The sequence below is a fragment of the Octopus bimaculoides genome, chromosome 5 (assembly GCF_046866305.1).
Source record: "Octopus bimaculoides isolate indiv1 chromosome 5, ASM4686630v1, whole genome shotgun sequence".
NCBI lineage: Eukaryota > Metazoa > Mollusca > Cephalopoda > Octopoda > Octopodidae > Octopus > Octopus bimaculoides.
In genome coordinates, this window is record NC_142932.1 from 15,381,580 (window position 1) to 15,404,996 (window position 23,417).

The following is a 23,417-nucleotide window of genomic DNA, read 5'->3' on the forward strand; positions in this document are numbered from 1 at the left end:
TTTTTTTACCCAAAGAATTAACTCTTTAGCATGATGATGATGATGATGACAGGTGGTTTATTGAATTAGACACTGTCAACACCTACAGAGGACCTGCCCATCTCTAACTATCTCTCACTCACTTGTATCCTCTTACAATCTCTAACCATCTGCTCACTCCGTTCTCCTATATCCACTCACTTCAAGCCACCTCATACTTTGAGTCTCCACCCTGCTACATTATCACCACTATTTTCATCGCTTTCCTGCTCCACCACGGTTACTCCCAACCTTTCTTCCGTAATATAGATGGCACATAGCTTAGTGGTTAGAGTATTCAGCTCAAATTCACAAAGCCATGAGTTCAATTCCTAGCAGCGCTTTGTGTCCTTGAGCAAGACGCTTTACTTTTCAAGTCATTCTATTCCACTCAGCTGGCAAAAACGGAGTTGTGCCTGTGATTCAAAAGGTCCAGCTTTGTCGCATTTTGTGTTATACTGAATCTCCCTAAGATCTACATTAAGGGTACATATGTCTGTGGAGTGCTCAGCCACTTGTACATTAATTTCATAAGCAAGCTGTTCCATTGATCAGATCAACTGGAACTGTTGTCATCATAACTGAAAGACTGACAGTCCTATAATGGGATTAGCTATGTAGCTCCTCTCTAGTAAGAAACCCGTGTTCTTCTGGCTCCACTCACCTCCTAACTTAAAGCCACCGCAGTCAATGATGTAGCTCCACTTAATTGAATGGAATCTTTAGTCTTGCAAGCTGCATAACAAACTCACTAGGGCCATATAATTTCTTCCTCTATTTCCTTCAGGAATTTATGACTAGTCTCTTTGTTTCAGCTTGTTTGTTATTTGAAAATATATTTTGCATTCTGGTTTGAGAAGAAAAGTCAGCCAAACTCCAAGAAATGTATTGCAGGAAGATGACTTTTGTAAACTGTATTTTCTGAATCTGAGGGTGCACCCTTAAATAGTGATCAGTCGCACCCAGTTCCCACTCCCACCTCACCTGATGATGAGTCTGGCTTGTGCCTTGGAAAACCTACCCATTACACTCCGTGAAGTGTTTGGCATAAGAAAGGGCATCCTATATATATATCACCTTTTTACCTTTTACTTGTTTCAGTTATTTGACTGTGGCCATGTTGGAGCACCACCTTAAGGAATTTTTTAGTTAGGTGAATCGGCCCTAATACTTTTTTTAAGCCTGGTATTTATTCTGTTGATCCCTTTTGCTGAACCGCTACATTACAGGGACAACACCAGTTGTCAAGCATCTGTGGGGGACAAGCACACACACACACACACACACACACACACACACACACACACACACACACACACAACAGGCTTCTACACAGTTTCAAACCAACACTGGTTGTCAAGTGGTGTTTTGAGACAAACACACACACACACACACACACACACACACAACAGCCTTCCAAAATCACTCACAAAAAACATTGGTTGCTGCAGCTATAATAAAAGACACCTATGGTGTCATACAGTGGTACAGAACCCAAATCCACTTGGTTTGCAATGCAAGCTTCTTAACCCCACAGCCATGCCTTCAGGCAAGCCATCCTACACACACACACACACACACACACACACACACACACACACTCACTCACTCACTCACTCACTCACATATGTGTATGCTCGCTCACATCTCACGCATGCACATGCTGTATCAGAAATAATATATCTACTGTGTGGTTGTTATCTGATGTGTCAATCTTCATTTAATATACTTTTGATATCAGCTACTTGAGTGTGATTGCATGTGTGAGTGTGTGTGTTGATAATGAGATGTTTGTCTGTTTACCTTGCAATCTATATACATTGGTTTATGTTGATGAGAATATGTCACTACTAATTAGGGCTATAGGTCAACAGTGTGTCTGTCTGTAGGAGTGAAAGTATGTGCCTTAATCATGTGTGTGTGTATGTTTGTGTGTGTGTGTATATATATATATATATATATATATATATATATACATTATGTAGTCGATAGCTTCCGCTATCTGGGCGACCAAGTTAGTAGTGGGGGTGGGTGCGCTGAAAGTGTAGCTGCTAGAATAAGAATAGCCTGGGCAAAGTTTAGAGAGCTCTTACCCCTGCTGGCGACAAAGGGACTCTCACTCAGAGTAAAAGGCAGACTGTATGACGCATGCGTACGAACAACCATGCTACATGGCAGTGAAACATGGGCTGTAACTGCTGAGGACATACGTAAGCTCGCAAGGAATGAAGCCAGTATGCTCCGTTGGATGTGTAATGTCAATGTGAATACCCGTCAGAGTGTAAGTATCTTGAGAGAAAAGCTGAACATTAGAAGCATCAGTTGTGGCGTGCAAGAGAGACGATTGCGCTGGTATGGACATGTGGTGAGAATGGAGGAGGATAGCTGCGTGAAAAAGTGCCACACCCTAACAGTTGAGGGAACCCGTGGAAGAGGTAGGCCCAGGAAGACCTGGGCTGAGGTGGTGAGGCAAGACCTTCGTACATTGGGCCTCACCGAGGCGATGACTACGGACCGAGACCTTTGGAAATGGGCTGTGCGTGAGAAGACCCGGCAAGCCAAGTAAGATCGTTGCCAGTGCCCCTGGACTGGTTCTTGTGCGGGTGGCACATGAGATGCACCATTTTGAGCGTGGCCGTTGCCAGTGCCCCTGGACTGGCTTGTGCGGGTGGCACATAAAAGACACCATTTCGAGCGTGGCCGTTTTCGTGCGGGTGACACGTAAAAGCACCCACTACACTCTCTGAGTGGTTGGCGTTAGGAAGGGCATCCAGCTGTAGAAACTCTGCCAAATCAGACTGGAGCCTGGTGTCGCCATCCGGTTTCACCAGTCCTCAGTCAAATCGTCCAACCCATGCTAGCATGGAAAGCGGACGTTAAACGATGATGATGATGATGATATATATATATATATCTTCCATTCAGTGTGTAGGTGTGTGTGCTATGTATTGCTGATGTTTGTGTGTATGTTAGTTGAGGTATGAGGGTACCTTGTATGTAAGTACTATTGAGACATGAGGGTACCTTGTGTGTGAGTATTAGTTGAGGTATGAAAGTACCTTGTATGTGAGTACTATTGAGACATGAGGGTACCTTGTGTGAGTATTAGTTGAAGTATGAAGGTACCTTGTATGTGAGTACTAATTGAGGTACAGGGGTACTTTTTGTGTGTATTAGTTGAGGTACAGGGGTACCTTGTATGTGTATTAGTTGAGGTGAGTACTTTGTGCATGAGTATTAGTTGAGGCACAGGGTGGTACCTTATGTTTGTATTAGCTGAGATATGTGAGTACCTTGTGTGTGAGTATTAGTTGAGGTACAGAGATACTTTGTATGTGAGTACTATTTGACATAAGGGTAACGTGTGTGTGTGATATTAGTTGATATTAATGTCGGTATTGAGATATGAGGGTACCTAGTGCATGAGTATTAGTTAAGGTACAAGTGTACCTTTTGCATGTGTATTAGTTTATATATCTACTTCTCTCTTTCTCTCTCTATATATTATGTATAGTGTGTGTGTGTGTATTTCTGTCTGTTTATCTGCCTATCTATATCCAGCCATCCATCTCTTTATTGCTCTTTCTCTCCCTCCCTCTCTTTCTCTCTTATACACACACAGAGTTTTGCTTCTGTGTCACCAGTACCTTGACTACTGCCACCTTCATCAATAGTACCACTACTGCCGGTACCACCATATCACCATTACCAGTACTACCACCTCCACCACCATCAGCATCACTATTGCTTGCACCATTGACAGCACTACTGCCAGGGCCACTAACACAACTGCCTGTACCGTCACCAGCACGACCTCCCAGTACCCCCACATTTAGCATCTCACCAGTATTTGCTCCACCAGCACTACAACCTCCATCGTCACTATCAGTATTGTGACCACTGAGAGTACCACAACCACCATCACCACTACTTCTAGTACTACCACCAGCACCTTCGCACTAACAATACCTCTACCGGTACCACCATTCTCCACTGCATCATTCTGCTTTATCAAGTTGCATCTTATCTGAGGAATTTCAGATTCACAGATGCCAGAACATTCCTTAGTTACAGACCCCACTTCTCCCAATTCTTTCTTTCTTTCTTTCTTTTCTTTTCTTTTTTTTCTTTCTTTACTTTTTCCTGCTTTCCTTCCTTCCTTCTTCCTCCTCCTCCTACAACTATTTTCATTGGTTATTCTCCATACAACTTTAATATATATATATATATATGCATATATATATATATATATATATATATATATATATATATATATATATATTGTGTTTGTATGTGTGGTCATGGATTGGCACGACTGGCTGAATTACTAGACCCTCAGACAAAAAATGCTTTGCTACATTTCTACTTTGTGCTCTGAGATCAAATCTCATCAAGGCCAATTTTGCCATTTACACTTCTAGGACATGGTTATATATACCAGTGGTACTTGGATTAAATTTAATCAAACGCAAGCTCTTTGAAGTGCAATTCACTTCCACTTGTTCATGGCAACATCTCTGCACCTAAGAATAAGGTTATGTGTTCAGGGTTTTAGGGATGGAAATTGTGAGAAAGGACCAGTTGAGTTTGATGCAACTGGTTAACTTTCTGCAACCAAATTTCTAGCCTTTTGCCTATCAGCTTCATCATTTAACATGGTGGTTCTCAACTGTGATCCGTATGGCCCTTGGGGGGTCCATATAAGATTTTGTTGTTAATATTTATCTACAATAAATTGCTTATACTTCTACAAATCCTGGTTTAGTCCCAATGCATGATACCTTTGGCAAGTGTCTTCTACTATAGCTTCAGGCCGACCAAAGCTTTGTGAGTGGATTTGGTAGACAGAAACTGAAAGAAGCCCATCAATATGTATGTATGTATGTATGTATGTGTATATATATATATGTGTGTGTGTGTGTGTAGTTAGTTCAAAAAGCAGAGAAAAAGACAAGAAATGTGAGAACATAGCATCTGTAAAGTATTTAGATGCTACATATATATATGTATATCTATGTGTGTCTCTTTGTCCTTTCCCCCCATCACCACTTGACAACCAATGTTGGTGTGTTTACATCCCCTTAACTTAGTGGTTCAGCTGGCAAAATCATTATCACACTGGACATAATACTTAGCAGTATTTCGCCTATTGCTACTTTCTGGGTTCACATTCTGCTGAGGTCAACTTTGCCTTCATCCTTTCAGGGTCATTAAAATAAGTACCAGTTGAACACTGGTGTCAATGTAATTGACTCATCCCCTACCCACTCCAAAATTGCTGCCCCTGTGGCAAAATTTGAAACCATTAATGTTATCATTATTATTAAAGCGCATTGTGAGTTTAAATCTTGCGGAGGTCAGCTTTAGCTTTCATCTTTTTGGTGTGGAATTGATGGCATTGTACCTATGTAAGAAACTCTTCTTGCTCCTATTATTTGATTTTCAACCTCAATAAGCACAAGGCCACACATTCTTGGGGAGAGAACAAGCTAAATCAACCCCAGTTTTTGACTGGTATTTATTTTATTAGACAGGATAAGTTGATCCCTACCAAGATTAACTTTACCTTTTGTCATTCCTTCTGTGGTTGATTAAAACAGTAACCAGGCCTGTGAGTAGCCATATAACTCCTCAACCCCTAGAATCTGCTCAGCACACCACCTTCTCTTTTGTGCTATGCCAGTGGTTCTCATCTGGGGTCCCTATAGCTCTTTGAGGGTCCATTTAAAATTTTGTTGTTCAAATTTACCTGCAATAAATTGGTTATTCTTCTACAAATATAACAAAATATTTTAACAATTTTTTAATACAATTTCTTCTAATGTCTGAGTCTAAAAATATATGATTTTTTACCACCTGACTGGCCTTCGTGCCGGTGGCACGTAAAAGCACCCACTACACTCTCGGAGTGGTTGGCGTTAGGAAGGGCATCCAGCTGTAGAAACTCTGCCAAATCAGATTGGAGCCTGGTGTAGCCATCTGGTTTCACCAGTTCTCAGTCAAATCGTCCAACCCATGCTAGCACGGAAAGCGGACGTTAAACGATGTTGATGATGATGAATGGCTAGGAGGGTCCATCTGAGTAAAATAAGAATGAAAAGAGTCCATAATTAAAAAAAAAGAAAATGGTTGAAAAGTACTCCTGGCCTAAAGATCCCCCTCTACAACCCATCTTGGGTTTTACAACTTCACTAGAGGTGGTAGCATAAAAGAAAAAAAAATGGTACCCAGTGCATGTTGTAAATTGGTTGACATTAAGAAGGGCATCTTATTGTAGAAACCCTGCCAAAGCAGACACTGAAGTCCCAACATGATGTGGTCCTTCGACCCATCAGATCCTGCCAAACTATCCAGCTTATCCCAGCATGGAGCACGGATATTGAACGATGATGATGATAATGACGATAGATGTGTATATTCTCCTTTTACTTTTTGTTTCTATATATTTTATGTTTATTATTTTATTCCTTTATTTGTCGAAGAAAAATATTATTCTATAGATTCTTGGATAACGTTTCTGGCAAACCTTGGTTTAAGAGTATTTTCATTAACCCGATGTTTATCAGAAAATAATACACTCCAGATTGGGGTGGTGGAAGTGGTTCTTCGATGGTGGGAGTGGGGTAGGGGGGAGGAACAGTTGCGATGGTGATTGTGATGGTGCTGATGATGTTTTAGTTCTTCCCCCTTCTTGTTTGTTTGTATGTATGTATGTATATATACACATTGTGTTTATGAGCTAGTACCCAGCTGTTTTAGAAATATACACGGCTAGCAAAGTGTACGCACATGTGTGTGTGGTGTGTGTATTATCTATATATATATATATATATATATATATATATATATATTTATATTTATATTTATATATACCTCTGTGTGTGTTACATGGAGCTACACATATCAAATGTATGCGTGGGTGTATATTGTAAAAGGTTACCAATAACAGATTGTGTTTGGGTTCCTTACAGTTCAACAACCAGTTCCACCCTACCTGGAATACATCACTAACCAATCTTGTTCTTTAAACCTGTATGTTTTGCTATTCTGTCTCAGAATATTTTCAAAATAAAAGATTCTTTTCGAGATGGAACGAGTCTCTCTTTTTTTTTTTGTGTATTTTTTCATTTTCCTTTTTTTTTTTCTTTTTTGGTAAGCTTGGTTATGTATTTATTCACTTATTTATTTATTTTTCTGGTGAATAATTCCTCCAGGAATTTTGTGTATGATGGAATCAGGACCAAAAATATACTTGGAGGTCAGGTTCTGGTGGGGTGGGGTGGGGGATGGGGTGCAGGGGCTCAGAATACAGCTGAATCACTCCTAAATATTGTTCTGGTTCTTGCTGTGATTGTTGATCTCATTCATGATATCTTTGTGGCTGTTTAACCCCGAGTCAGACTCTGATCCAGCAAACATATGATCAAAACACATTCCAGCAGTAACCACCCTGTCTTTGTGTGTGTGTGCGTGTGTGTGTTTAGCCCTTTAGCATTTAATCTGGCCATATATGGCTCAGATATTCCACCTGTTTTATGTTAAAATTGACCAGATCCAACCTTTCGCACTCACCCTACAATGTCATTCTAAAAACATACAAACGCACCACTGAAATCTCGAAGCTACTAGATAATGCATGATTAATTCAAAACAATATGAATAAATAAATTTGATTAAGAAATCTGAATGCTAAAGGGTTTGAGAACTAGGACCACTGAAAAACATTTGTTACAGATGTATGCATTTGGAGAATCAGCTAGGTTTCTTTCCCCTAACATTTTACATAGTTCAACCCACACAAGTTAATGTGTGTAAAACAAAATAAAGTTTCTATAAAATCAGTTTTTAAACATCAAATTGCTATGGGGTCCACCAGAATAAAATACAAATCAAAGGGGTTCATAGATAATAAAAAAATGGCTGAGAACCCCTGAGCTAGATTGTGAAAGCCCTGGGACTTTATAACAGGATGCCCTGCCAATGACTGGATATATTCTTTGCCTCTAAATGCAGTGGCATTCTCTCTGCAGTAAGATGTGATTCTTACACCTGTTTACTCTTCTTACAAGGTGATGTTCTCTTACCTGGTTACTTTTCATATGCATATTGGTATTTTAATCTTTTATCTTAGTGCTTGAACAAAAAGCCAACAGTGTTTTGGATGCTTTTCTTACATTTAGATTCCTTTCCAAAGTATAGAAACCCTCTCTCTCTCTCTCTCTCTCTCTCTCTCTCTCTCTCTCTCTCTCTCTCTCTCTCTTTCTCTCTCTCTCTCTCTCTCTCTCTTTCTCTCTAAACTGAAATGTTTTTGACATACCTGGATGCCCTCCTCACCCTCATTTTAATGTCGAAATGTATCTTTTTTTTTTCCAGGTGCTCGAACAGAAAGCCGACGGAATATGGAAAGGATGTGTAATTCATAATGACAGGATGTCCAAGCCTGGCTATTTCCCTGCTGACCATGTAGTTTTAGTGGACAGTCAATGTGAGTATTATTTCTACTTACTTAAGCTTTTTGCTCCCTATGGGACAAAGACCGTGGACAACTTTTCTCTACCATTCTTGACTTTGTGGTGTCTTTTAAGGCATCATCTCCCAGTTCTTGTTGGTTTTGAATTGTCATCAATATTTCTGTAACTCTTGCAGCATTTTGTCTGTCTTTACATTCTGAGTTCAAATTCCACCAAGGTCAACTTTACCTTTCATCTGGTAGTTTTGGCATTCGGAAGAGCATCCAGCTGTAAAAATCATGCCAAAGCAGACCTCACTGTCGCTGGTGCCACGTAAAAGTACCCGGGTCTTTCTGTAAAGTGGTAGGCATTAGGAAGGGCATCCAGCCATAAAATTCATGCCAAAACAGACAGTGAAGCCTGGTGCAGTCTTTTAGTTTGCTAGTTCCTGTCAAAATGTTCAACCCAAGTCAACATGGAAAATGATTGTTGATAATAATAATGATGATAACTTATTTTTATTATTGAAAGAGTAGTGCATACCATCAAAATGGCATTAGGTAAAATATACGAAGCCCAATATACCCATCATTACTACCTGTCAGATAAGGGTACACCAGGCACATGCATCACAACCATATGTACACAACATGGTGATCTCATATCAAGATAAATAGCACATGACCTTGCAGGTGGGGTCCAGTTAAAATTTTCTTCAGGTCGAGTAACCCATCCCCCTCAAAAGGTCCCTGAATAAGGGTTGTTTAAGGATGTTGAATGAAACACCCATGTTTCCAGAAGTGAATTATTCAAATCCCAAAGAATTCCTCTCAACACATGGTTATGAAGCTCCTCCACTACTTCTACTCCTGATCAGAGATGCACATATCGTCAGCCACCAAGAGACATGCTTAACTGATTAAGGTCAAGTAAATCTGTGGTATTGAGCAGAATATGTGCTGTAGCCCATCTTTTGTACCAATTATTATTATTACTCATGATGAAAAGAGGATGTGTAGTCTGGAGCTAATCAGAGATGAAACAGTTAGTGGTTTTAACCATTTTTATATGAACCTATCAGAGGCCAGCCCTATTCTGTGATACAAACTTGCTGTTTTAAAGTGATCTAAAATCCTTTCATTAAAATTTCATGTTAATTTATGTTCAAAACACCACCTGAATAATGCCAAAGTTGTTTTACTAAATTTTTCATTATTTTCAAAATTAATCCAAAACAAAGGCAATGTATTTAAGTAGAAATCATCAACATCATTTGATGTCTGTTTTCTGTGCTAGCATGGGTAAGACAAAAGGGTAACAAGCATTAATATTAATCTAAACCAGAACTTTCCATTAAAATTTCATGTTATGTTGTAAACGCCAGCTTAATTATGACAAAGTCATTATCCTAAATGCCTCATTATTTTCAAACTTAATTGAAATAAAGGTAGTGATTTTCAACAGAAATATGGAAAACAAAAGGTTTAAAGTGAAAGCTTGGCTAGCTATGATACTTTATAGATCAATAGATTTCTAACATTGGATCAAAGTGACACAGTTTTAGGGAAGCTTAACCCTTTTGCATTCAGATTACTCTGTCAAATGCATCATCATCATCATCATCATCATCATCATCATCATCATCATCATCATCATCATCATCATCCTTCTTTAATGTCCATTGTCCATGCTGGTATAATTTGGATGGCTTGACTAGGGCTGGTAAATTGAGGGGCCGCACCAGACTCCAGTCGGATTTGGCATGGTTTCTACGGCTGGATGCCCTTCCTGGTGCCAACCACTTCGAGAGTGTAATGGATGCTTTTGCATGCCAGTTGTATGACATCAATATCTGCCACAACTATGATTTCACTTGGCTTGATGGTGGATCTTCTACTCAAGCACAGCATATTGCCAAAGGTCTCGGTCACTTGTCATTGCCTCCATGAGGTCCAACACTCGAAAGGTGGGTTTAATGTGCCAGCGGCATGGGTGCAATTTACGTGACACTGACATCGTCCACGACTATGATTTCACTAGGCTTGACATGTCTTCTCAAACACATTCACATCATCTTGAATTAATCAAGCATTATCTCGTAACTTTCAGATTTCAGTGATGTGATTATTCACTTTTAGGATGATAGTGTAGGGTAAGCATGAGAGGTAGGATCTGTCCAGCTTGAACATGAAACTTGTAGGATATTTGGGTCAGATATGGTCGGTATAAATGCGAAAGAATTAAAGTTGATTAAATTGTCTGCGGTACTTAACTAGTTCTTTTGTCTTCTCAACTCCCAGAATGGTGCAAGGTAAAGCCAACCTCAGCAGGATTTGAACACATAACTAAATATCACAAGGTGTGGCTGTGTGGTTAAGAAGCCTGCTTTCCAAACATATGGTCTCAGGTTCAACCTCGACTGTCTTCTGCTAAAACTCCAGGTCAGCCGAACACCTGTGAGTGGATTTGGGGGATGGAAACTGCAAGAAGCACAAACATGTGTGTGTTTGTTTGATCATTCAGTTTTATTTCAAGCTTTCGTTCCACTAGAGAAAGAATCGGTTTCTAACCTAGATCTAAGGCTCCTTCATTGGCATTTCAACAACATCAACAGAGTATTTTTGCTCGTATATATGTACACATGCAGTATTTGGAGACGGTGCATGTACAGATTTGTTATATTTTGTTTTATGTATGTATTCTCATGCATATAGTCGCATGTCTAGACACAGGCATATGTACTTAGATGATAAACTTCTTGAAAGCTTGACAGATTTTTACAGTTCCAGTGGTGGCTTGGATCTATAGTCTTCAAATCTTCTTTCGCCATTCTGTATGCATATGTGTGTGTGTGTGTGTATATATATATATATATTTAGGAAGGGCATTGGCATTAGGGAAGGCATCCAGCTGTAGAAACCATGCCAAATCAGGTTGGAGTCTGGTGGTGCAGCCACCTGGCTTGCTAGCTCTGGTCACACCGTCCAACCCATGCCAGCATGGACAATTGATGTTAAATGATGATGCTGATATTTGTGTGTAGCCCTGTGTTGGCATCACATGATGGTTGTCAATGATTACCACCTTCAGACAAGCAATGCTATTCATTTCCCTTCTGCCATAGAAACATACCTGACCATGTGGAAATAGCATCTCACTTGGAAACGGGTAAGGGTTGGTGACATGAAGAGCACCCAGCCATATAAAAGAAAAAACATGATGAGGACGAGTATATTTTGTCCAACACTCAAACCATTCTTTCGGTCTGTAACTGATGTTGATGTTGTTGCTCTGTGTGTGTTTTACATTCTTTAATTCTATTTCCTTTTTTTTTTATGTGTTTAAGTCATTTGACTGCGACCATACTGGAGTACCGCCTTGAAGGGTTTTAGTCAAACAAATTGACCTCTTTCTAAAGCCTAGCTCTTATTCTATCGGTCTCTTTTGCCACACTGCTAAGTTATGGGGAGTTAAACACACCAACACCAGTTGTCAAGTGGTGGATGGGTGGACAAACACAAGCAGAAAGACACACCCGCACACACACACATACACATAATAACGGGATTCTTTCAGTTTCTGTTTTTTCTGTTTACCAAATCCACTCACAAGGCTTTAGTGAGCCTGAAGCTATAGTAGAAGACATCTGCCTGAGGTGCCATGCACTGGGACTGAACCCAGAACCATGTGGGTGGGAAGCAATCTCCTTACCACACAGCCATGAATGTGCCTATGTATTGATATGTACAGACATTAGACAACTGTAGTGATGATGATGATGGTGGTGAGGTTTTTGTTATAGAAACATTGTGTTGTTTCTGCTACAATGATGCCAGTCACCTCATCCTTCCACATTGGTAGTGATCAGTGGAGATAGAGGGGTGGTGATGGTAGTGGCCGAGACAGCAATGGTGGTGGTGGTAGTAATCGTGGTTGGCAGTGGTGGAGGTGATGGTGGCAGTAGCAGTGGCAGTAGTAACAGTGGTGGTGATGGCAGCAATATCAGATGTAGTAGTAGTAGTGGTGGTGGTGGTGGTGGCGCGTAATAGAAGTATCAGTTGTGGTCGTAATGGTAGTAGTTGTGGTAGTGATAGAAACAGCAGCAGCATCAATAGATAGATAGGGATGAAAGACTGACATAACTCTTTTCCATTCTTCTGGTGAGCACTCGAGCTCGGAGCCGCATAACAAACTTAACAAACGACCGGCTTTAAAACATGTTTACCCAGTGTTGTGCTGTTCATTCAGGGAGTTCCTTTGATTAAGAGCAAAGTCAATAAATGGTTGAATAAATAAACAAACAATACCATACAACACCTTCTATTTCCTCTTCTTCTTCCTCCTCCTCCTCCTCCTCCTCTACCTTTTCCTCCTCCTTTTTATAACCTGCTTTGTTTGTTTCTTTCCTTCTTTCTCGGTGGTGGTCGTGGATCACTTAGTGTGTTTGGTTTATAATTTTTCAAGTGCACCAATTCAGATATTAAGGTCGATGAGCTGATTAACGAGGAATATGGTAAAGCGCTGCTACCATCGCTATATAATATTGTATTGTATTGAATTGTCAGTATTGTTTGTTCTTTGGGGTTTTTTTGGGGGGGTTTTTTTTTTCTACTGTGGCTTCTGTTGAAGAGACGATAGTGGTGGTGGTGGTAAGGAGATCATGGAATGGAATAAAACAGAATGGAATTCTTCAGCAATGCCAGCTGCTTGTGGCACTGCAAGAGTAAAAATGGTGGAAATTTTCAAATGTAAACAAACAAATGTGAAATATTTCTTTGCTTTTGTTCTTCCTTTCCTGCTTTTATCATCATTAAAATGACATTATTATCATCATTATTATTATTATTATTAATAATAATAATAATTATTGTTCTTATCATCACATCATCATCATCATCATCCTTGCTATTACTAATACTGACTCCTTTTTCTCTCTTTCTATCTCTCTCTCACCCCCACCTCCTTTTTTTCCATCTCACTCCCTACACACATACACACACACACACACACACACACACTCACACTTAATGTCTGTATGAAATGATGAAGCTGATGTAAGATGATAAATCAAGCAAGCCAAGTCTGAAATTAGAAGATAAATGCTATTTTCCTAATGATTTTCCTCTCCTCCTTCACTGCCACTCACCTCCCCCCACCACCTTTGCTAATTGAAAAACAATATCTCTTTGAGTTAGAAATCTTCCCATGTAACTCAAACATATTGTGTTGCCGTCAGAGTTTTGATGCGTTAATTAGCCAACAATATTAAACTTCTATTTCTTTATTTCTTTCGTTTACTATAGAATTCTCTATAACTGAAGCAATGTGTGATTAGCTCTCTCTCTCTCTCTCTCTCTCTTTCTCAATATATATATATATATATATATATATATTAGTGTGTGTATGTATATATATATATATATATATATATATATATATATATATATATAACTGGCACTGTTAGTTATGGCAACGAGGGTTCCAGTTGATCCGATCAACGGAACAACCTACTCGTGAAATTAATGTGCAAGTGGCTGAGCACTCCACAGATGTGTGTACCCTTAACATAGTTCTCAGGGAGATTCAGCATGATACAGAGTGTGACAAAGCTGGCCCTTTGAAATACAGGCACTACTCATTTTTACCAGCTGAGTAGACTGGAGCAATGTGAAATAAAGTGTCTTGCTCAAGGGCACACGTCACCAGGAATTGAACTCATGACCTTATGAAAGAGCTGAATACCCTAACCACTAAGCCACACACCTACACACACACACACACACACACACACACACACACACCATGCTAGTATGGAAAGCGGACGTTAAACGATGATGCTGATGATGATCATATATATATAAAACATATGGCCTATTGGGTAGGGTGTTGCACTCACAATTGCATGATAATGGGTTCGATTCTCAGACCAAGCAGTCCCTTGTGTTCTTGAATAAAACACTTCCTTTCACATTGCTCTGTGATCATTTCAATATTTGATGTGTGGCACACCATGCACCTGTACAGACAATAGTGTTGATTTGATGGAGCAAGTGAACTTGCATGCAACACAAATAATTGGTCACAATAAACAAATCACCTGTGAAATTGTTTGGCAAGAAATTGCAGAACCCTCATATGTCATTTAATGCCAGGAGAGTACATAATCATCATCATTTAACATCAGTTTTCCATTCCATTCTGTGCTGGCATATATCATCATCATCATCATCGTTTAACGTCCGCTTTCCATGCTAGCATGGGTTGGACGATTTGACTGAGGACTGGTGAAACCGGATGGCAACACCAGGCTCCAATCTGATTTGGCAGAGTTTCTACAGCTGGATGCCCTTCCTAATGCCAACCACTCAGAGAGTGTAGTGGGTTCTTTTACGTGTCACCCGCATGAAGGCCAGTCAGACGGTACTGGCAACGGCCACACTCAAATGGTGTATTTTATGTGCCACCCGCACAAGAGCCAGTCCAGGGGCACTGGCAACGATCTCGCTCGAAAATCCTACGAAGGCCAGTCAGGCAGTACTGGCAACATATATGAATGCACAAAGTTTCAAGTGTAAGAAATTAAGACTGACCATCCATTCATTTATCGTTATCCTTCTTCCACAAAATATTTTAACTCTTTACCCTGACCTGTGTACTATATGGGATTCACAGGATATATTTCACCCGGTAAATTCACCATCATCAATTCATCACAGAGAAAGTTTAACGTCATCAATTCACCACTTTTTTTCGATAAAATAGTTTACAACTATTAACCAACATCGCCTTCCTGGCACTTGTGCCAGTGGCACGTGAAAAGACATTCGAATGAGTTTGTTGCCAGTACCGCTGGACTGGCCCCTGTGCAGGTGGCACGTAAAATACACCATTTCGAGCGTGGCCGTTGCCAGTACCTCCTGACTGGCCTTCGTGCCGGTGGCACATAAAAGCACCCACTACACTCTCGGAGTGGTGTGCGTTAGGAAGGGCATCCAGCTGTAGAAACACTGCCAAATCAGATTGGAGCCTGGTGTAGCCATCTGGTTCACCAGTCCTCAGTCAAATCATCCAACCCATGCTAGCATGGAAAGCGGACATTAAACGACAATGATGATGATGAACAGAGAGATACTATGGATATATTTTCTTGGTGAACTTTTTTCACAGTAAATTGATGGCAGAGAACTTTCCCTGCAGTGAATTGATGGTGGTGAGCTTACCTGTATGCATATTTCCCTGACGTCCATACATCATATATGATGAATATTCCCAGTTTTTCTACAACCACCCAAGTAACTTTGGCCTTACGGAAAGAAATAAAGGAAGCTTTATATAAGAATGTATGAAAAAAGGGCTAACTAAAAAGTGAAAAACTTGCTTCGGCGTTTAGGTAAAACCTATAAAAATGCTTTAGACAGGTCAGGGGTTAATAGGGTGTTGTTTATTTTTGACTTGAACATGATTTTTTTATGTTTATAAATTTGTTTGGCAAGATTCTTAATGTGAAATCGTGTATTGAAACAAATATTGTTGTATTTCAGGATGGTCATTTTTTTTCTTTCCAAATAAGCACACACACACACACACACTTTGTATTTGCTGTTATTTTATCTTATGTCCATTGTCTGAAAATCTTTTGTCACACACCTATGACCTCCTCAGCAGTTCTTCCATCCCACATGTATCCTCCTGTTTAGAATAGATTAAAGAGAACAGGAGGAGACATGTGGGATAGAAGAGTTGCTGAAGAGGTCACAAATGTATGACCATTCAGAATGGGTTAAACAGAACAGGAGGCGATACTTGGGATAGAGCCGATGAAGAGGTCACAGGTGTGTGAGAAAAGATTTTCAGACAATGGACATGGAATAAAAATGAATATATAACGCATATGTTTATTGAGCAAGAAAAAAATATGACCATCCTGAATTACTTTCCAAATATTAACCATTTTGATACCAACTTGTTTGAGACCACCCTTGGTTCTATGATACAAGCTTGTTTTAAAGACATCTAAATTAACCTTTTAGTATTCACATTCTGTCAAATGTAATGTTTATTAATTTACATTGTTTTGAATTAATCAGGCATTATCTTTATAGCTATGAGATTTTGATGACAAAAATGTTAGTTTTCAGAATGATATTGTAGGGTTGGTGTGAGAGGACAGATCTGGCCGGTTGGAACATTGAACATTTAGAATACTTCTGGCTGGATCCGGCTAGTTTAAATGGTAAATGGTTAACCCTTTAGTGTTTAAACCGGCTGTATCCGGCCCAAATATTCTACACATTTTATACTCAAACTGGCCAGAACCAGCATCTCACACCTACCATGCAATGTCATTCTAAAAATAAGTAATTACATCTTTCCTATCTTGAAGCTACAAAATAATATCAGATAAATTTTTTTTAATGTGAATAAATAAGGATTACTTTTGACAAATTATTCTGAACGCTAAAGGGTTAAAGCCCTCCATCGATATTTCATGCAATAAACAAAATTATTTTATTCAACCCTTCATTGTTTTCAAAATTAATTGAAATAAGGGCAGCGTATTGCAATAAAAATATTATGATGATAAGCTTAATAGGGCTGTACCATTGAAGAAGACATAAATTTAGCATTTTGGGTTGGCCCCTTTTTTAGAGGGGTTTTTTTTTTTTTTGAGACAGCGTTGAATAAAATCAGTCTGTCATATTTCTTCTATTCTACTAGTTTTGGGGTAGGTAGAAGCATGTGTAACCCGCAGACTCTGTGCTTGGTGATGCCTTTAAAAATAAATTTGAAAAGGTCACAGAGAGAAAGAGAGAGAGAGAGAGAAAAAAACATGAGAAATGAACAAAGAAGTGAAGGTTACTTGAGAAATCAGATATTTCAAAAATATATTACTGACTTTTCTTCCGACGTAGACTACCTCTAGTTTTGACAGACTTGCGCTTTAGTTACTATTTGCATTCTTTTATATTTTACTTGTTCCACTCACTGGATTGTGGCGCAGGAGTGGCTGTGTGGTAAGTAGCTTGCTTACCAACCACATGGTTCCGGGTTCAGTCCCACTGCGTGGCACCTTGGGCAAGTGTCTTCTACTGTAGCCTTGGACCGACCAAAGCCTTGTGAGTGGATTTGATAGACGGAAACTGAAAGAAGCCCGTCATATATATATATGTTTGTCCCCCCACCATTGCTTGACAACTGATGCTGGTGTGTTTACGTACCCATAACTTAGCGGTTCGGCAAAAAGAGACCGATAGAATAAGTCCTGGGGTCGATTTTCTCGACTAAAGGCGGTGCTCCAGCATGGCTGCAGTCAAATGACTGAAACAAGTAAAAGAATAAAAGAGTATGCTGGGGCATTACCTTGAACAAAACAATCCCAATATTTTTTTTTTTTTAAGTCTTGTACCTGCTCTGTTGGTTCCTTTTGCTGTTACAATGATGTATTTATTCCAGCCAAGTTGTCTGTACCCAGGCACCTGTGTTGAATTTATTTCTAACTAGCTAATAAGATAAGGTTTCCTATAAATTTCCAAACAAAGACAACAGTAAACCATCTTTGTATAGTCTATGAAAATTCCATGACAGAGAGCAAACGGTTGAGATGGGTTCTTCCATTGACTGATAGTGTAGGAAGAATTTAATTTGTAAGCCTCTTTGCTCCATCAGGTCTGCGGTTTATGAGGAACGGTAAATTTGACAGAGTACTTTGTCATCCCTGCTCTGACCAACACTGAACACATACTATCATCATTATTATCATCATTTTAATGTCCACTTTTCCTTGCTTGCATGGGTTGAGCAGAATTCATCAAGGCAGATTGTCTATGGCTGAATGCCCCCAGTATGGCCGCAGTTCGATGACTGAATTGTGTAGTTGTGTAATAATGGATTTTAATTTATCTATCTATCTATCCATTGACATTGTTGTATGTAATATTAGTTGTTAAGGCGGCGCGCTGGCAGATTCGTTAGCATGCTGAACGAAACGTTCTGAGTTCAAATTTCACCGAGGTCGACTTTGGCTTTCATCCTTTCGGGGGTCGATTAAATAAGTACCAGTTATGCACTGGGATCAATGTAATCAACTTAATCCCTTTGTCTGTCCTTGTTTGTCCCCTCTATGTTTAGCCCCTTGTGGGCAATAAAGAAATAAATATTAGGAGTTGTGTTAATTGTGGGTTTGTATATTTTGGATGATGAGTTGGAGTTTATATAATATTAGGATTGCGGGCTGATTTTTTTAGGGTTTTTTTATAATATCAGGACTTGAACTTAATTAAGTTCAGGGTTTGAATATCATTGATGTTGGGGGCTTCATTACATTAGGAGTTTCTATAATATTAGGGTTTGAGCTTGATTCAGTTCAGAATTTTAATAATATTGAAGTTGGAGCTTGATTCAGTTTGGGGTTTGCGTAATAGTAGGGTTGGTGGTTGGGGAGTTAATTGTTGGCTTAAATAATATTGGGATTGATTCTCTTCTACTCAACTTGAAACTGGTGCTGATAAGCAATACGAAACTCAATAACAGTTTTAATCTGGCGCTGTGCCTTTTCAACTTACTTGCCGCTGTTTCAATATCTAAGAATTCAAAGAGCTCAATGCCAGTTTGAAGATCCCTATTTGGTATTGTATTTCTAAGATAATTCACTTTGCTGGGTATTTTTCTTTTCTTTTTTTTATATCTTTATAAATATATCCACTGTTATTCAACACAATATTATGTTTGTTTAGCTGTTCTACTTGTGTCAGAGTCTCCTGCTGGTTTCTGTGTGGTGCTTTGATGATGATGATGATGGTAGTGGTGGTGGTGAAGATGATGATGACAATGACGATGAAGATGATAGTGATGACGATGATGTGGGTGATGATGACAACGACGATGATGAGAATAATGGGAGGGAAAGCACTGGTATAGATAAATACCAAATGTAGCTGGTGATGAAACAGAATTTGCCCTTGTTGTTGTTATTTAACATCGAGGGGCTGGCCCTCCAACAGACCAACCCCCACTAGTTGGTTAGTTTCTTACATATAGGACATTGGCTGGTGATCAAAGATTTATGAGGTGAGGGTGAGTGATGACTGATATTGCTGAATAGATGTCTCAGCAGTGTCTCTTCATTATCACTTCATTATCTTTAAAGTTAGCTGATGACAGGTTCTTGTTCAGTTGTGGGTCAGTGCACAGATTAGCTTTTTAAGCTTCCTGTCAGTCCTGATAGGGGTAGGGGTAGGGCAGGGCAGGGCAGCAGATCTTGTTAGAGAACAGGAAGATATTGAGGATACTACTGCATGTGGATGGGTGGGTGGTTTTCTGGCTAGCTGGTGAAGCATTATTTCTCAGGGGTACAATCCAACCACACACACACACACACACACACACACACACACACACGCACAAGCACACACATAAATGTCAGACAAGAATGAGTGTTCAAAACCTCTTCTGCTACTACCTCAACTTAGTGAATGAGGAAGCCATTATGTGGTCATTCAACATGCTAGAAAGACTAGTCAAATCTCTCTCAAAAAAACTACACTCTTTTACTTGTTTCAGTCATTTGACTGTGGCCATGCTGGAGCACCGCCTTTAGTCAAGCAAATCGACCCCAGGACTTATTCTTTTTGTAAGCCTAGTACTTATTCTATCGGTCTCTTTCTGCCGAACCGCTAAGTTACAGGGACATAAACACACCAGCATCGGTTGTCAAGCGATGTTGGGGGGGGGGGACAAACATATACACACATATACATATATATGGTGGGCTTCTTTTCAGTTTCCGTCTACCAAATCTACTCACAAGGCTTTGGTCAGCCTGAGGCTATAATAGAAGACACTTGCCCAAGGTGCCATGCAGTGGGACTGAAACTGGAACCATGTGGTTGGTAAGCAAACTACTCACCACACAGCCACTCCTAAGCCTATAACGTTTTTTTTTTTGTTTTTGCTTTTTTTTTTTTTTTTTTTCCATTGAAGAATTAACTACATTAAAATATATGCAGCCTGAGGTTGCACAGTGACTGAAAACAGACAGTATTGTAGTGGGTGGGGGGATGTCTTTGGTCATAGGTTCGTTTGGTCAGCATAAATCTAAGCCTAAACAACACTGCACTGTGATTGCTACTGACACCTATACCACTATTGTTAAAGAACCTCTACATAATCCCCTGACCTGCTAGAAATGGTAGCCTAATCTCCCTCAAATGAAACATCACTATGTTTGACAAAGGAAGGCATGTTGAATAATGTCTTTAATTAAAGTTATGGCGAAGGCATGTGGCTATGTGGTTAGGGTATTCAACTCATGGTAATTAGGTCATAAGTTTGATTCCTGGGGGTTCATTGTGTCCTTGACCTAAGACACTTTTTTTCACGTTGTATCTCAGAAGGTCAGCCATATCACATTTTGTGTCATGTTGAATCTCTCTGAGAACTATGTTAAGGGTATGCATGTCTATGGAGTGTTTGGTCACTTGCACATTAATTCCACGAGCAGGCAATGACTGTGTGGTAAGAAGCTGGCTTTTCCAAGCACATGGTTCTGGGTTCAGTCCCACTGCATGGCACCTTGGGCAAGTGTCTTCTACTATAGCCTTGGGCTGACCAAAGCCTTCTGAGTGGATTTGGTAGACAGAAACTGAAAACGCCTGTTGTGTGTGTGTATATATATATATATATATATATATGTATATATATATATATATATATATATATATCACACCCAGACATATATACAGAGATGGCTGTAAGTCTCTTTACCCATTTCTTTATTAGAAATGGGTAAAGCGACTTATGCCCCCCCTCTCTCTCTCTCTCTATCTATCTATCTATCTATCTATCTATATATATATATATATATATATATATATATATATATATTCTCTTTTCAAAGAAAATATTTCTCCCAGCATTCATTATTTTCCTCTCGTTCTGGTCTAACGACCTTCCATGTTTGTTTTCGTTTAGTTTCCTTTTATGTCTCCACTGTCCTGTTTTGATCCCAACTTTGACCCATCTATAAATCCTAAGTTTTATTTTAGAATTTATGGGAGCAATTGTCTTTGAAGACTCATATTATCATTGAATGCTCAAAATGAACAGTAAATAGACAGCCGACAACTGATGAAGGGTTGTTTCTCTGTTTACTAGTCTAGTTTCCCATTTTTTTCCTGTCATTGTTTATGTATTTCATGTTGATTGCACAGTTGGTGACATCCTGTACCATATATGCATATCATCTAAAAGCATTCTAATTATGACCATCCTGTCCTAACCTTAATTAACTTAACTGGCACTCCATCGGTTACGATGATGATGGGGGTCCCCATTGCTCTGATCATCAGATGAACCTCAGTACTTATTTTATTGGTCTCTTTTGTCAAACCACTAAATTACAGGGATGTAAACATACCAACACTTGTCAAGCAGTGATGAAGAGAAAAACTCAGACACAAACACATATCACATAGATATATATATATATATATATATATATATATACACACACACACACACACACATACGTACGTACATACATACATACATACTTATGTGTGTGTGTATGAATGATACGCTTCTTTTAGTTTCCATCTACCTAATTCACTCACAAAGCTTTGGTTGGCCTGAGGCTATAAGAAGACACTTGCCCAAGGTTTCACACAATGGGACTGAACCCGGAACCATGTGGTAGGTTGGCAAGCTTGTTACCACACAGCCAAGCCTGTGCCTATATATATATATATATATATATATATATATATATATATATATATATATATATATATATATATAATACCACCACTACCACTACTTATACCATTAATACTACTTTGTCACTACCACCACACCTACATACCCTCTAAATATCTCACTACACACCTATATTTAGTGACTTCATTATATTACCTCTCTACATCACCCCTCCCCTCTGTATATCTACTATGTATGCACCGTATGTGTGTGGTGAGGTATGTTTCTGTATATGTGTGTTTGTGTGCCTACTACCTGAAATGTATGTGGATATGTGATGTGTAGTAGATGTATGCGTATGTGTTTATTTATACTGGGTCGAATATGTGTGTGTTTATGTCTGTTTCCAGGGGAGTTGTAGGAATACATGAGTGTATATATGTATGTATGTAGGTATGTCTGCATGTGTGTGTTTAGTGGCTGTCTGAATATTCATGTGTGTGCATGTATATATGTATATGTATGTATTTATATATCTATATGTATCTGTGTATATGTTTGTGTGTGTTGATATATATGTATGTGTGTATGCACACACACATTCATACATACCTATGTGTGCCTGTTTATATGTATGCATGTGTATATATATGTGTTTGTGTGCTTGTGTGTGTATATATATATATACATACATACATGCATACACATACATATACATACACATGTATGTGTGCCTGTTCATCAGTGTGTATGGGAGCTTGTATATATAGCTGTGTGCGTGTGATATCTACCAAGATTAAAACGATAGTGTAAACAAGACTGGTGCTGGTGGAGAACACCCACCAACTCCAATACCACTGCTACCATGGGTATTAAATTTAGGGTAGCTGATATTACTTACACACAAGCCCACAATTCTGTACAGTGGATGGATGGGTGGGTGGGTGGGAGTGTGTGTTTGGGTGAGGGAGTGGGGTAGGTAGTGCAGTTAGTGTATTTCTACCACCGGAGCAAGTCTTTATTGTAACTTGTCCTCTTTGGCAAATGTACCCATGACATCCATCAATTTGTGTGTGCATAGGTGTGTGTACAAGTATGAATCTCTCTCTCTCTCTCTCTCTCTGTATATATATATATATATATATATATATATATATATATATATATATATATATATAGCTGATGAATAATTCCAAGTGGCTTTCTGTTTTCCTATGTTCGTTCCGTTGTCTGTAGTTCATTGTTCTAACGTCCTGT

At 39.2% G+C, this 23,417-nt stretch overlaps 1 protein-coding gene across 1 annotated transcript in view; it reads left to right on the plus strand.

Annotated features, from left to right (window-relative positions):
• The window catches only part of LOC106876855 (uncharacterized), a 283,480-nt gene that overhangs the window by 121,826 nt on the left and 138,237 nt on the right, over positions 1 to 23,417 (plus strand). Inside the window, exon 8 of the mRNA XM_089351893.1 lies at positions 8,392 to 8,503. Within this exon, the coding sequence (XP_089208019.1) occupies positions 8,392 to 8,503 (112 nt within the window). The remainder of the gene's footprint in view (positions 1 to 8,391; positions 8,504 to 23,417) is intronic.